The sequence below is a fragment of the Andrena cerasifolii genome, chromosome 15 (assembly GCF_050908995.1).
Source record: "Andrena cerasifolii isolate SP2316 chromosome 15, iyAndCera1_principal, whole genome shotgun sequence".
NCBI classification, from domain to species: domain Eukaryota; kingdom Metazoa; phylum Arthropoda; class Insecta; order Hymenoptera; family Andrenidae; genus Andrena; species Andrena cerasifolii.
In genome coordinates, this window is record NC_135132.1 from 7,069,336 (window position 1) to 7,082,086 (window position 12,751).

The following is a 12,751-nucleotide window of genomic DNA, read 5'->3' on the forward strand; positions in this document are numbered from 1 at the left end:
AACTACTCTACTTGCACAAAGTTCCATCATTTTCTGAACTTTCTGGATTTTCTAAATTTACTGAATTTTCTGAATTTTTAAATTTTCTGGAGTTTCTGAATTTTCTGAATTTTGTGAACTTTCTGAATTTTCTGAATTTTCTAAATTTTCTAAATTTACTGAATTTTCTGAATTTTTTAAATTTTCTGGAGTTTCTGAATTTTCTGAACTTTCTGAATTTTCTGAATTTTCCGAATTTTCTGAATTTTCTAAATTTTCTAAATTTTCTGCATTTTCTGAATTTTCTGGTTGCCTAATTTCCCACATTAGTTTTCTTCCAAATACGTCAGTTCGTCGTTTTTGTATTTAATTCTCATAAACTTAGTCTAATTACATGGCTAGAATTTACAGACTATCTTCCGTAGACTAGAAACATTGAAACGGATCGAAGGACGATAGGAAGATTCTTTAACGGAGCTTCGCTGTCGATTAAGCTTGACGTCCAGTTAAGAAATTCCCGCTCGATTCTTCGGTAGATTCTCGAGCTCTCCAATTCAGTTCTCCCCTATTACTCTACTTTCGCGCTTGGATTTCGTTCTTCCTCTAACGTCGGAGTCCTGTTAGCCGTAGGCACAGTATGCTCCCAGGTGGTAGTAGCTTTCTGCAGCTGCGAATGATATAAAATGAAAAATGCGAGGACTCTTCCAGATCGATAGACAGTGAGAAGATAACGAAGAATATTTTCCAGGGGTCGAATGAAACTGTTAAAATCTTCAATTAATCCCGAAGTAACTGTAATTTTATCACTATTATCTCAGTGTATTAACTGTAACTTTTTGCTGCAAATAAGAAACATTTATTTTCATGAACGCGAGAAAAAAAAGTTTCAGTTAAACAGGGACATTTATTGTGCTTTGAAAAAGTTAAAGTTGCGACAGGCAGATTTCTCGAAAGCGTTGCGGGGTAGATAGATCCGAAATTAAAACCTTAAAACGTTTCAGTGATAATAATTACGTGCTTCCTCTTCTATATTAATTTATCCTGCTTCCAGTTCCTTAAACAATGCTAATTAAAAAATATTCCCAACTTTTATATTCCACCCTTAAATATCTGTTGAAAAGTATACGATCCCCCAGAACTTTTATTAATCAACAAGTAACTATTAAAACCGAACTCCTACAGCATAGTTAAAGCGTTAATGTGCAAAGTTAACTCGGAACGGAAAAGAAACGATTTGAAAGTTGAAAGTTCAATAAATAAATTTTATTTACAAAAGTTAGCAGTCTCACTCGACCCCTGGTATTTGCAGCTATGGTGGCATAAAACTGAACGAGATTTTAATTTCTCCTTCGATGTCCCGGGATTGCCGGCCGAGCAGTTCATTCTGTTTTCACTTTAAATTCATTCAAGCGTCTCAGCTCGCTCGGAATTTTTCTGAAACGTCAGCCGTTACGGTCGACGATAGCGACGGCATGGAACTTACAACAAAGTCCGGCGTATCGATTCGAATAAGACATCCCATAGCTGCCGCAAGCAGGCTGGCCCGATTGATACGGTTGAAATCCAAGCACGTTGCCGCTGCAATGCAAAGTAATAACGCTTGAGCCCGGCAAGGGTGATTTATCGAATCCAAGATGGACGGGGGTTATTAAGGAACGCGTTAAAATTTATCGCCCGAAACAAGTGTTCATAAATCACTCCGCACTGTCGTCGGCAACGTTTCCACCGTTCCCCTGTCTTCCAGCGCGCCCCCCACCCCCTCGGAATGAGCACCAGACAATTCTGAGTTAAGGGGTTGCGCCACCTCGACGGTTTCGAAAAATTGAGACAAAAAAAAGTCTACTTGAAATGACAGATTGGAGCCTAAGAATAATATGAAAAGGATCCCATTGAATAAAATCGCTGTGGTAACAAAGATTTGTTTTATTCTCGAAATACGTATTAATAAATAGATGTTTTGGGAATACAAAAAATCATATTTTTTAAATGAAGTTTTACGTATTAATTAATAGATAAAACTTCAATTTAGTAAATGCATTCTTTTGGTGACAAAAGAGAGTTCCAAATTAGGGTAATTTTTTAGGGTGTACAGTGGAAAGACTAACTTTTTTTCACAGTGTGGATAATGCTCATCGGTAAAAAGTGACGGCTTTCTCTCGAAACCACAACTTTCGACCTGGCGCCACTAGTAACTCAAAAACCGTGCGACCAATTCTAACGAAATTTGGTACACGCATTCTCCACGGCACGTAGCCTTTTTGATTAATTGGTTCTCAAGATATGGAAAAAAATAGGCAAGAGACAAAATTTCTAGTTTAATATACTTAATAAGTTCTACAATTTTTGGAAATTCAAAAGATCCGAACGTCAGACGGTATAGAGTGGCTTGAAAAATCAGAAGACTGCCGAACTTTTGATTTTTAGTCACTGAGAATATCAGAAGTGATTTCAACAGGGCGCATAAATTTTTTATAAAAATATTCAAGAAGCTGTCGCACGTTTTGGGCCGGTCAAGGTGGTGCAACCCCTTGAACGAGTTTCAGTGAATTCGCGAGTTGAAAAAGTCGAGAATAAATATTCCGCGTCGAAGATTGAGATTGCTTTTCCTTCGTTTTTCGTGGGTGGAGAGGGTGGTGGGGGCGATAGGGCGCGGGCGATGACGCGTTCAATTTGTCGACAGTAATAAGCTGCCGATTGACAGGAAATACTCGAGAAACGAGGGAAAATTTATGGAAGCCTCGGCTGGATTCAATACACCTCGTGTCCCGTTTTCTTTTTCCCTGAAAGTCGGCCGATAAATCTAAAAATGAAACGTCGAGGCCGCGGATCCACCCAACAAGTGTCCCCCTTTCTCCCTCGAAATAATTCTCGCGGTCTCGTCGAGGATTCTAAAAGGTTCGTGCACCCCGTTGGCTCGTCGATCGCGGAGAATGAGTCCAGCCCCGTCGTCGAAATAAAATTTCTTACCTAGGCCCGTAGTTGCAGACGTAGTTCTTGGTGTAGCCCCGAGCCGGGTCGTAGTAGAAGGAGTATCCGCAGCCCAGAAGGAACGTGTCGCCCCAGACGAGCTGCAAGTAATTTAAAACCCTCTTCATCCCCTCGCAAACTCGAGATTTTTCGACCCCGCTTTGAGGATCTTTCTCACGGGCTTCCTCGAGTATGTACTCCTTTTCTCCCACCTCGTTATCCCTTCTACCCCCTTCTCGATACTGTATTCTAACTCTGATCTCCTCACGATAATAATAAAATATTCGAGAAGGTTTGCCGGAGGCAGTGACGTCCGTCGACCGAAGTAGGGCTGTAACGAATATTCGAATAATCTAGGTATTCGAATATCAGAGAATTCGAATTTGAGATTCGAGTATTCGAATATTTATAATGATAAATTCAATCACTCCGAATATTGGAATACTCTTATTAATTCGAATACTCATCATTTTTCAAATACTCATAAATATTCAAATATTCGAATCTCAAATTCGAATTCTCTGGTATTCGATTATTCGAATACTCATAATTATTCGATTATTTGAATACTCATAATTATTCGAATATTCGAATACTCATAATTATTCGATTATTCGAATACTCATAATTATTCGAATATTCGAATACTCGGATCTCAAATTCGAATATCATAATTATTCGAATATTCGAATACTCGGATCTCGAATTCGAATACTCATAATTATTCGAATATTCGAATACTCGGATCTCTAATTCGAATACTCATAATTATTCGAATATTCGAATACTCGGATCTAGAATTCGAATTCTCTGGCATTTGATTATTCGAATACTCATAATTATTCGAATATTCGAATACTTGGAACTCAAATTCGAATATTCGAATACTTGGAACTCAAATTCGAATATCCGAATACTTGGAACTCAAATGCGAATATTCGAATACTTGGAACTCAAATTCGAATATTCGAATACTTGGAACTCAAATTCGAATATTCGAGTACTTGGAACTCAAATTCGAATATTCGAATACTTGGAACTCAAATTCGAATTCCCTGGTATTCGATTATTCGAATACTCATAATTATTCGAATATTCGAATACTCGGATCTCAAATTCGAATTCTCTGTTATTCGAGTACTCATAAGTATTCTAATTTTCGAATATTCAAGGAAATTATTCGAATAATTACATCTCTCAGCCGACGGTCCTTGCGAGTATACTTTGCGCGAGTTGCAAGCTTGTAAACGTTGATTACTAACCTGAGTGTAGTGGCCAGTGGCGTCGCTGAACCCAGTTCGATAGTGTTGCACCTCGTTGAACCAATTCAGGATCCTCTGTCGCCAGTCTGGTTGGTCGTCGTAGGGACCTGGTGGCCTGGTTGTCCAGGTTCGAGCGATATTTTGCCCCACGGCGAACCTGCCTGTAGATCTACACTGATCAGTCGCTCTTAATCCTGATCGATGGTCTCTTTCGTTTAGATTTGCGGAGGGGGTGTCTAGTTGCTCGTTTATTGTCGCACTTAAGCGCAGAGGAATTTAAAAGCACCCTACTACTGCTCCTTGGCGATAAACCTGTAGTAGTGTAGACTTATTCTACTCACGGACGTTTCTGAGATTGTCATGGATCTCCACGCATCGATCCGCCCATCTCTGAGCGATCATCGCCAGCTCGTCGTCCCAGACCTGAGGGAGTCAACGAATTTACACAACTTTTGCAAACCCCACGAAAATGCTCCAGATCAGGGCTTACTAATTCGATTGGCTGTAATTTGGAAAATAAATGAGAAAGCAAGATCCCTTTTTTTTTTTACTTGTTGAAACTCGAATTTGAAAGTTTGTAAGGCTTCGAAACTCTTGGTACTTGAAATGCCCATTCTGTCTTGTAAATGGAATATTTTGGTTTAAGGAACTAAGTCAACAAAATTTTAGCATAAATCTCTTTCATTGATTTTATGTTTTTTTTTTTTAATTTGGGTCTCGAGAGTTCCGAATCAGGAAAAATTGCAAACTTTCGAATTCTCGAAACTGGAAGCTTTCTTCGGCTTGGACGCTTCGAGAAACCCACCCCTAACCGAAACAAACTTTCCAGATCGTTTACGTTCTCGTTCTGGCAGCTTTGATTGGCCTCCGAGATCCCATGATTTTTTTTCCGTGGAGCTGTCTCAAAGTAGAAGTGAATGCGAATCATCCAGCGACAATTGATCGAGTTCGGTTACCCGAGCATGTCGATTTTTTGGAAACTGTGCAGCTTCGCAAAAGACCTCGATAGAAGTATCAGGCAATTTTTCGTTCGTGGTGAAAACATGCCCTAAAGCTTAACAAGCGTTTTCCTATTTTCCAGTGTATCTTGGAGACTATAGTAGATATAACAAAATTATTACAATGAAAACTTAATGACTTTTTATGCCTTATAAAACTATGCCATCGAATTGTTAAAAATTTGTAGCGAGGAACGTTTTTTCATTTAAACTACAAACTTTTAACAATTCGATTACAGAGTTTTATAGGGCATAAATAGCCGTCAAATTTCCATTCTAATAATTTTTTTATACCTACCATATTTTTCAAGATATAGGTACAGGAAAGTAGGAAATCACACATTAACCTTCATGGGGTGTTTTCACCCTGTAGAACCGAAAAATTGCCTGATACTTCTATCGAGGTTCTCCACAAACCTGTACAGTTTCCAAAAAAAATCGGAATATTCGGATAACCGAATTTCCCTTGAGGTTTCCACCCCTAATTTATTATAATTTTTCACGATTCAATAATTAAGTAAAAAAAAAGAAGAATCTTGTTTCCTCAGTTATTTTAAAAATGATAGCCCAATTGAATTAGCAAAGCTTCATTTGAGGCGTTGAGAATAAAAACGGATATTTTTTTGCGAAATTTAGTTAGTAACAGTAACATATTGCAATCGGCTGTACTATTCATATAAAATAGAAAAGATTAATTTCTTTCAATCTCAGTCGGTCCGTTTTTGTTCGCAGTTGCCTCATTTTAAACACCCTGTACAAGTGTATCTTAAAGAGCGCTCCAGTGCGAATGCGGCTGTCTGGTTGGGGAAGATTAATCTGGCCAGAGTCTCACCATTTCCCTCATATTCGCGGCGCTTGGCTGTCCATGAATCTGCCCCAGAGCCACTAGTTGTCTCAGCCGATTATGCTCGTCCAAGATGGCCTGCTTCTCCTCGCAAGATAATCCCCCGGATCCTGGGAACGATTCGACCGTCTACCGTATCCGAGGCATTCCAACATTCCCCGGGAATCAGGCAGCAGATCGAGTAACAAAGTCTCCATCCCCCCTGTTACCCGTCCATTACGCATTCAGATTGTTCGATAACTCGCGACAGAGGCAATCGAACGTCCACCCCGCCGCGGTTTAAACAAGTCTAAAAAGCAGCTCGGCCCCCCATTTCTTCTCGGCCCCTTTCGCCAGGCTTCCATCCGTTCATCCGACCCGCTAGATTGCCCAACTTGCTGGAAAACTTTTCCCCCGGAATCTGCTTTAACGACGTTCCCTCTGTCTTTCCAGACGGAAACTTTCATCCAGCCCACCCCCTCCGTATTCTTTCCCCTAATAACTTTTCGTTCCGCGAGAACGAGGCGCGGCTCTGCGCCTCCACTTGTAGCGAAATGCAAATCAGTGCAGCGCCGAGGGGAGAGAGCGTGAGAATTGCCAATCGAATTTCTTAATCCAAGAACCATTTGCGCGCGGAATTTCTTATTTCGCAGGGGATCCACGGTTATATGATTTTGGCGGGGATTGGAGGAATTGTTGGAAGGTAGGAATTGAAGGCTCGCGTCTCGCTATAGGCATGGGCTAAGGGCGAATTTAGAACATGATTCATCCACAGTGAAAGGACCAGCGGCCGTAGCTGATGGAAAACACCGGTTCTCGTTAGATCACCGAAGTTAAGCATCACGGGGCAGGTACTGGGGAAAGATGGGTGACCACTTTTCTCCCGGTGCACTGCTGCTGCTGGGGCCCGAAGGAGAGGGGAGGGATACAAAAAATGGGACTATAGTTCGTTGGGAAATATAAGCAAAAATAAGGTTGAAACGCCATCCTGCTTGAAACACAGGAAAACAATAAAAACAAACAAACAAATACAGTGAAAGGTGTAAAAAAGATTGTTTTCATCCAAAGTGGACCACCAGTGGAGCAAAGTAGAGAGTCAGTCAGAGGGATAAAAAAAAATGGGACTATAGTTCGTTGGGAAATATAAGCAAAAATAAGCTTGAAACGCCATCCTGCTTAAAACACAGGAAAACAATAAAAACAAACAAACAAACAAACACAGTGAAAAAGGTGTAAAGATTGTTTTCATCCAAAGTGGACCCACACCAGTGGAGCAAAGTAGAGTCAGTCAAGCCTCTAAAACTTTTCATGAATTCATGTTGGCTGTGGGTGAATCATCCGCGATGCACACCCAAAGTGTGAAGTATTAATTCGCCTTATGGTGGGGAGGTTAGAAGGTAGTTCAGAACTGTTATATATACGAATGGGTAGTGAAGCGAGTACTTGCGAGAGAGCGAGATCAGCCGGAACGCCATCTACACTTGAAGTCGGAAGTACCCTTAATCCAATATAGGTTTATTGTTTCGAGCACCGCACTTTCCTTAAAAAAAACGCATCCCAGTATATACATTTCCCGCAAACAACCCCTCCCCTCCCACAGTCACTTGAAATCGTCCGTTACGGCTGAACGGGAATTCGCCGGCGGACAATTCGGAATAATAATTCGGTCCGTCTTGTTGTTGCGCGCACGGATTTCCCGTAATTAACTAGCAGCTGCTTTAATTCGCTAATGTAATCGAATCTCGCGGCCGCGCATTCAGCCACCGCCACGTCGGGAGGGGGGGGGCGGAGGGGGGAGGGGGGAGGGGTGCCGAGCGCGCTATTTTTAGAGCCGAATCGATGGCCAGCGACGTATCGAAATGTAATAGATTCCGATTTCACTCCCCCCCCCCTTTCCCTCTCGCCCTCCCCCCCACCCCCACCTGTAAATAATGCACGGTCTGAATTATTCATGCGCCACGGCTACCGCAGCTGGACGAAAAAACGAAACGATAAATTCGATTGCTCCCTTCGTTCTTTCCCTGGTTCGATCGCGGCGAGCTTTTGTCCCCGCCCCGCCGGCCGATCGCGGGGAACGAGCTTCGACTTTCGTCCTTATACAAAATTAACAGCCGGCAGTGGTGCTTCGCGTCCCGCTCCCCCGCCGGCGGCTTCGTTTGCATATATTCATGCCGAGTTTCCGATTGGTGTCAGGGCTTCGGAGCAGTGTTTACGCTCGGTCGACGCGGCACCTAAACGGCGGCAGGTGGATCCGAAAGCCGCCGGTTTACAGTTACGCGCGGTCGTTCCGGCTATTTTTAATCGGGATTGCATAATTAGCTTTAAATTTAGCCGAGGATGACAGGTGGCTCGTTCGCGCGTGTCCCCTCCCCCCCCCCCCCCGCGCCCGTGGGATTTCTCTTTTAATCGGCTCGATTTCGAATCCGAGGCCCGTCACGTCCGCAAACAAACTTCGGGAGCGATGATCGGTACACTTCTCCGCACCGTGGGACCGAGGAACGTGTGCAGCCGCGCGTACTGAATCGCGCGAGATTTTCAGTTATTTCAATGCTGCCCCGCGCGACATCAGATTACCACGGGGAATTAACACAATATTTATTCATATTCTATAATCCCGCGAAATACATTTCCAACCTCTGGTATTTTCCACGCCCCTGTTTCCACGCGCCGGACGAATTATACGACGATAAAGCGCGCAGGTCCCGGCCACTCGCCGCGACCGAGGCAGCAAGATTTCGTCGATTCTGGATCGTTAGACGAACCGTTCGTTAGCCAGTAGGGTAAAGGGTCCGTATACCGAACATTTAGTGAGGACATGAAAGTTATTTAAGAATTTTAACGTAAGTTTTCAGATATTCTGGAAATTTTTTGCATTAAACTGATTACACAGTTCGACAAAATTTGACTTTTTTCGGACTTGTAGAATTCAATAGCCGTTTCTTGTAGGTTTTCGTGTCCTGAAAACGAATCCGCAAACCGTTTGTCGCGATCACCCTCAGTTTTTGAGAAATTCGATTTAAAAAAAAAATGCAAATTTTCAACTTTGAAAATCTTTTGTGTCGAAACGGTAATACTTATTCGGTTGCTCGTTGCGTCAAATTATTCTATGAACCCTCCCGAATACAACGATATAAATTATCATTTAATTATGAACATTTAAATATGTTTAAACATCGATCAAAGGGAAATGGACACACAACATGCACCTACTTTTGAAGATATCTTTGAATTTATTTCCATAACTAAGGGTCTAGGAGAAAATCTGACTGCTCCACGAGATGCAGCAGACATTTTTGAATGAGGGAGAACTTGCGAGAGAGCGGAGCGGTCGAGTGGCCATCTGGCGGCCGCGGCGGAGGTATCGCTACAAGCTCGGTTCTACTCTACGTTGTAAGCTCGCCGCAAATACCAACCCTGGAGCCTATAAAGAGAACTTTCTGTGTTCAACCCGTGGGGCTAGTATCCCTCGACTTCCGGCCCCGACTGGTCCAGCTCCAGTTGCCAGGAAAGTCCTTGCCGCGGTGCTAATTATCGGGTGGAATTAAACGAAGGCGGAGGTCGTTCCGCTCGCGGCGGTTTGCGGGAATGAAGAGCGATGCAGGCACGGTTGGCGGGACTGCACGTGTCCGCTTCTTTTTCCACCGGAAATGAGCGTGGGCTCGGCCTGTACGTAACGATTCGGCCGACACCTGCCGCCTCCATTCTCCGCCGTAGCCGCCGGTTAAATGGATTCCGTGGGAATGGACTCGCCGCTTGTTAAATAAATAGTTAGCAGGCTGCTCGGGCTTCGTCCGAAGTTTTCCCCGGTTATTCTCATCTTCTCGCGAGCACTTTTCAACTCCTACCCCCGGCCGCCGATAACACCTACCCCCCTTAATTGAATTTAGAAAAATCTGGCACAGAGATGTCCGCCCGCGGCGACGTTCATTCCCGCGGCAATTTCGATACAGTGGGAAGCGGCGCGAAGGTCCGAGGCGGCCGGTCAATGGTACCATAGAAATTCCGTTGCGCGAGACAAATTAGAAACCTGGTCAGACTGGTCCACTCGTTTGCTCGATTTACGCCGTGATCTTGTCCGCTCACCGGCTGAGAGTGGTTCCCCGCGGAAAGAAGTCTAATCACCTGATCGCTGATGTTATACGACGGACGAGTTATTACGTCAGTCGCGAGGCTGGGACAAAAGAGGCGCGACTGCGGGTGGATTGGGGTGGTTAGGAGTAGCAGCGATGCAGTGCAGGTGGAAACCAAGGTTCGCAGGTGTAGCCGGAGGAAAAATAGATTGAGGGGCCTCACTAGTTTGACGATTTGGAAATGAGGCAAATTTGGGGGAAGTTTTTGAACGAAAAGTATTAGAATTTTAAATTTTGAACGTTTACTAATAAATAGCAACTAAAATAGCAAATAAAAAAATTGAGCGCATTCCTTAAATATCAATTAATAAACGTACAAAGTTTGAAATTATAATACTCAATACTTTTCTTTTAAAAAATTACCAAAAATTGCCTAAATTGTCAAAGCAGGAGGACCCCTTAATTTCTTGAAGTAACGAGGCTCGTTGTACCCGAGGTACTGTCTAGTAGGGTGGCACGAAATATAGTTTGTATAATTCATGACTTCTAATAGTTGGCAAATGGAATTTAAACTGTCAAAATCTGAACATTTCAGGTGCCGCATGTCACATAAAAATTATTATTTTCATCAACCTCATTTTATCATCAGATAGCACTTTCTTTTAAGAGAAACTCACTCTTAAAAAATGAACAAAAGCAAAATTTAAAAAATATATTTCCAAAGACAAAAAATTAAAATCTCAAAATTCTGTCTCACAGAAACTAGCTTCTATTTTCAGACTCAATTTAAAACACAGAGGTAAAATTTTTTCCACTATTAGAATACAATACAGCCACACAATTTCGATATTTTCGTTCCCCCTATCAGAGGTAAAATTTTTTCCACCATTAGAAAACAGTACAGTCACACAATTTCGATATTTTCGTTCCCCCTATCAGTCTCCAGTCACGTTCTTATCGGGCCCCGTTGCCCGGAGCCTGCCAAGCTGTAGCTCACGGTACACGGAATTCAAAACGCTGTCCCCAAGGAGATGAATCACCCGCGCTCTAGCTCCTCCAGAACAAGCTACCCAAAGTACCAATCAGAAGAATCGGAAGCAACGCCTCTCGATTGAATTCTCCCCCTAAACCCCAAACCAGTCCCTCACCCTATGCCCCTTACCCCTCCGATCCCACCAGCGTTCAACCCTCTCATCACCCACGCGATCTTCCAAAAGCCTCGGTCACTCGATCTCCATCCTCGATACCCCACAGCTCATACTCACTCAGCACGGTCTTCCCAGCGCAAGATGGCCACGAGTCGGCCGCCAGGCCCGTCGCGACGACGACGAACGTAAACGTGATCAGGATCACGTGGCCCCCGGGTACCATTTTCCCTGGTCCTCGCCCTGGAAGCTCAGCTGGCGGCTCGCAGGGGCGTGTTCCGATCCCAGCCCCTCGGGATCGACGAGGAGTGAAGCAGAGTGGAGCCTCAGGCCGGCTCCCAGTGCTGCTCGATAAACTCGATCGATTTACGAGCGATCGGAGACGCCAGTGGAGAACCGGTCAACCCAGCCAGACTAACAGCTGGCCATGCCTCTGCTGGCTTTATATTCGCATGTCCCATGGACGGTGTAATTGTCAGCGATACCAGGTCCCATGGTGGGGAGGACTGCATGGGTCAGGATTCATCCGGGGACCCAAGGTCGCCGCGGATCTGGAGGAAGGTGGAGGCTCTTTGGGAAGAACGATGGAGTTTCGTGTTACGTTGCTGTCGGAGGAGATTGGGGAAACTGAATGGCAAAAAAGGAGGCTGCGGTGCAGGATTAACCCTTTGTGCTTACGTCAGCTTCATTGGTCTTTGCCAATATTTTGTGTAAATTTTTAGACCTTGAATAACAAAATGTCGCTTTAAAAAAATCGCTTTTATTCACAACTATTTTTTAAACGATTTTATTCAGCTGCGATCCTGTGTTTGTTTGTTTGTATAACTAAATTAAAGTGCACTAAATATTAAAAAATAATTATTTTCTTGGACTATAATTTCGAGGGTATTTTTTCACTTTAAGTGTAACAGGGTATGAATCACTTTAATACAGAAGAGAACGTAGAAATGAATTTGTTGTGAGAATGGTTTCATTCGCATTAATGGAACAAAATGTTTTAATTACAGGATACAGATTGTAATGTGACCTAAAATTGATAAACTGCAGTTGATGATGTTCCACTTGCCAACCGATACGTCAATTTCTGGTTGTACATGTTGCCCCACGATTTTATTTAAAGTGAATTGTTTAAAGTGAAAAAACACATTCTTAATAAAATTGTTTAACATAAATTTTTTTTAAATGTTTCTTCAAACAGCAATGCCAACATATCAAAATTTATATTTCTAGAAAAAGATTGTATGAGTATTACTAAGGTACAATTATCACTGAATACTTAAGGGAGGATACTCACGGTAATGGCCCAAAAAGTAAAGCTAACTTTGGAAATTTATTAAAAGCAAACTACGTAATGAATCTTTTTTAAACTTTCCAGGTCTTTTCATTGGATATTTAAGTTACACGAATATATTTTTTTAAATCCATTTAAAGCAGATTTCCAAGCTGTACAGGACCAGTAACTTTGCGCTGCAAAAAATCTGGTTGACAGTTTTCTGACGAAACGGTG

At 42.8% G+C, this 12,751-nt stretch overlaps 1 protein-coding gene across 1 annotated transcript; it reads right to left on the bottom strand.

Annotated features, from left to right (window-relative positions):
• Positions 1-333: 333 nt before the first annotated feature.
• Positions 334-11,672, bottom strand: LOC143377357 (venom allergen 5). The gene is made up of 7 exons (XM_076828545.1): positions 11,365-11,672; positions 6,039-6,160; positions 4,550-4,631; positions 4,209-4,369; positions 2,947-3,047; positions 1,463-1,557; positions 334-646 (listed from the first exon to the last, which is right to left on the bottom strand). The coding sequence occupies exons 1-7, from the start codon at positions 11,468-11,470 to the stop codon at positions 600-602; spliced, it is 714 nt and encodes a 237-aa protein (XP_076684660.1). The 5' UTR covers positions 11,471-11,672; the 3' UTR covers positions 334-599.
• Positions 11,673-12,751: the final 1,079 nt, after the last annotated feature.

What these genes read in the sequence shown, in the direction of transcription:
- LOC143377357 (XM_076828545.1), bottom strand. Translation starts at nt 11,470, where the DNA reads ATGGTACCCGGGGGCCACGTGATCCTGATCACGTTTACGTTCGTCGTC. An exon ending in CGCTGGGAAGACCGTGCTGA is followed by an intron (nt 6,161 to 11,364) that starts GTGAGTATGAGC and finishes AATCGTTCCCAG; the next exon opens with GATCCGGGGGATTATCTTGC. An exon ending in CCACTGGCCACTACACTCAG is followed by an intron (nt 3,048 to 4,208) that starts GTTAGTAATCAA and finishes AATTACTTGCAG; the next exon opens with CTCGTCTGGGGCGACACGTT.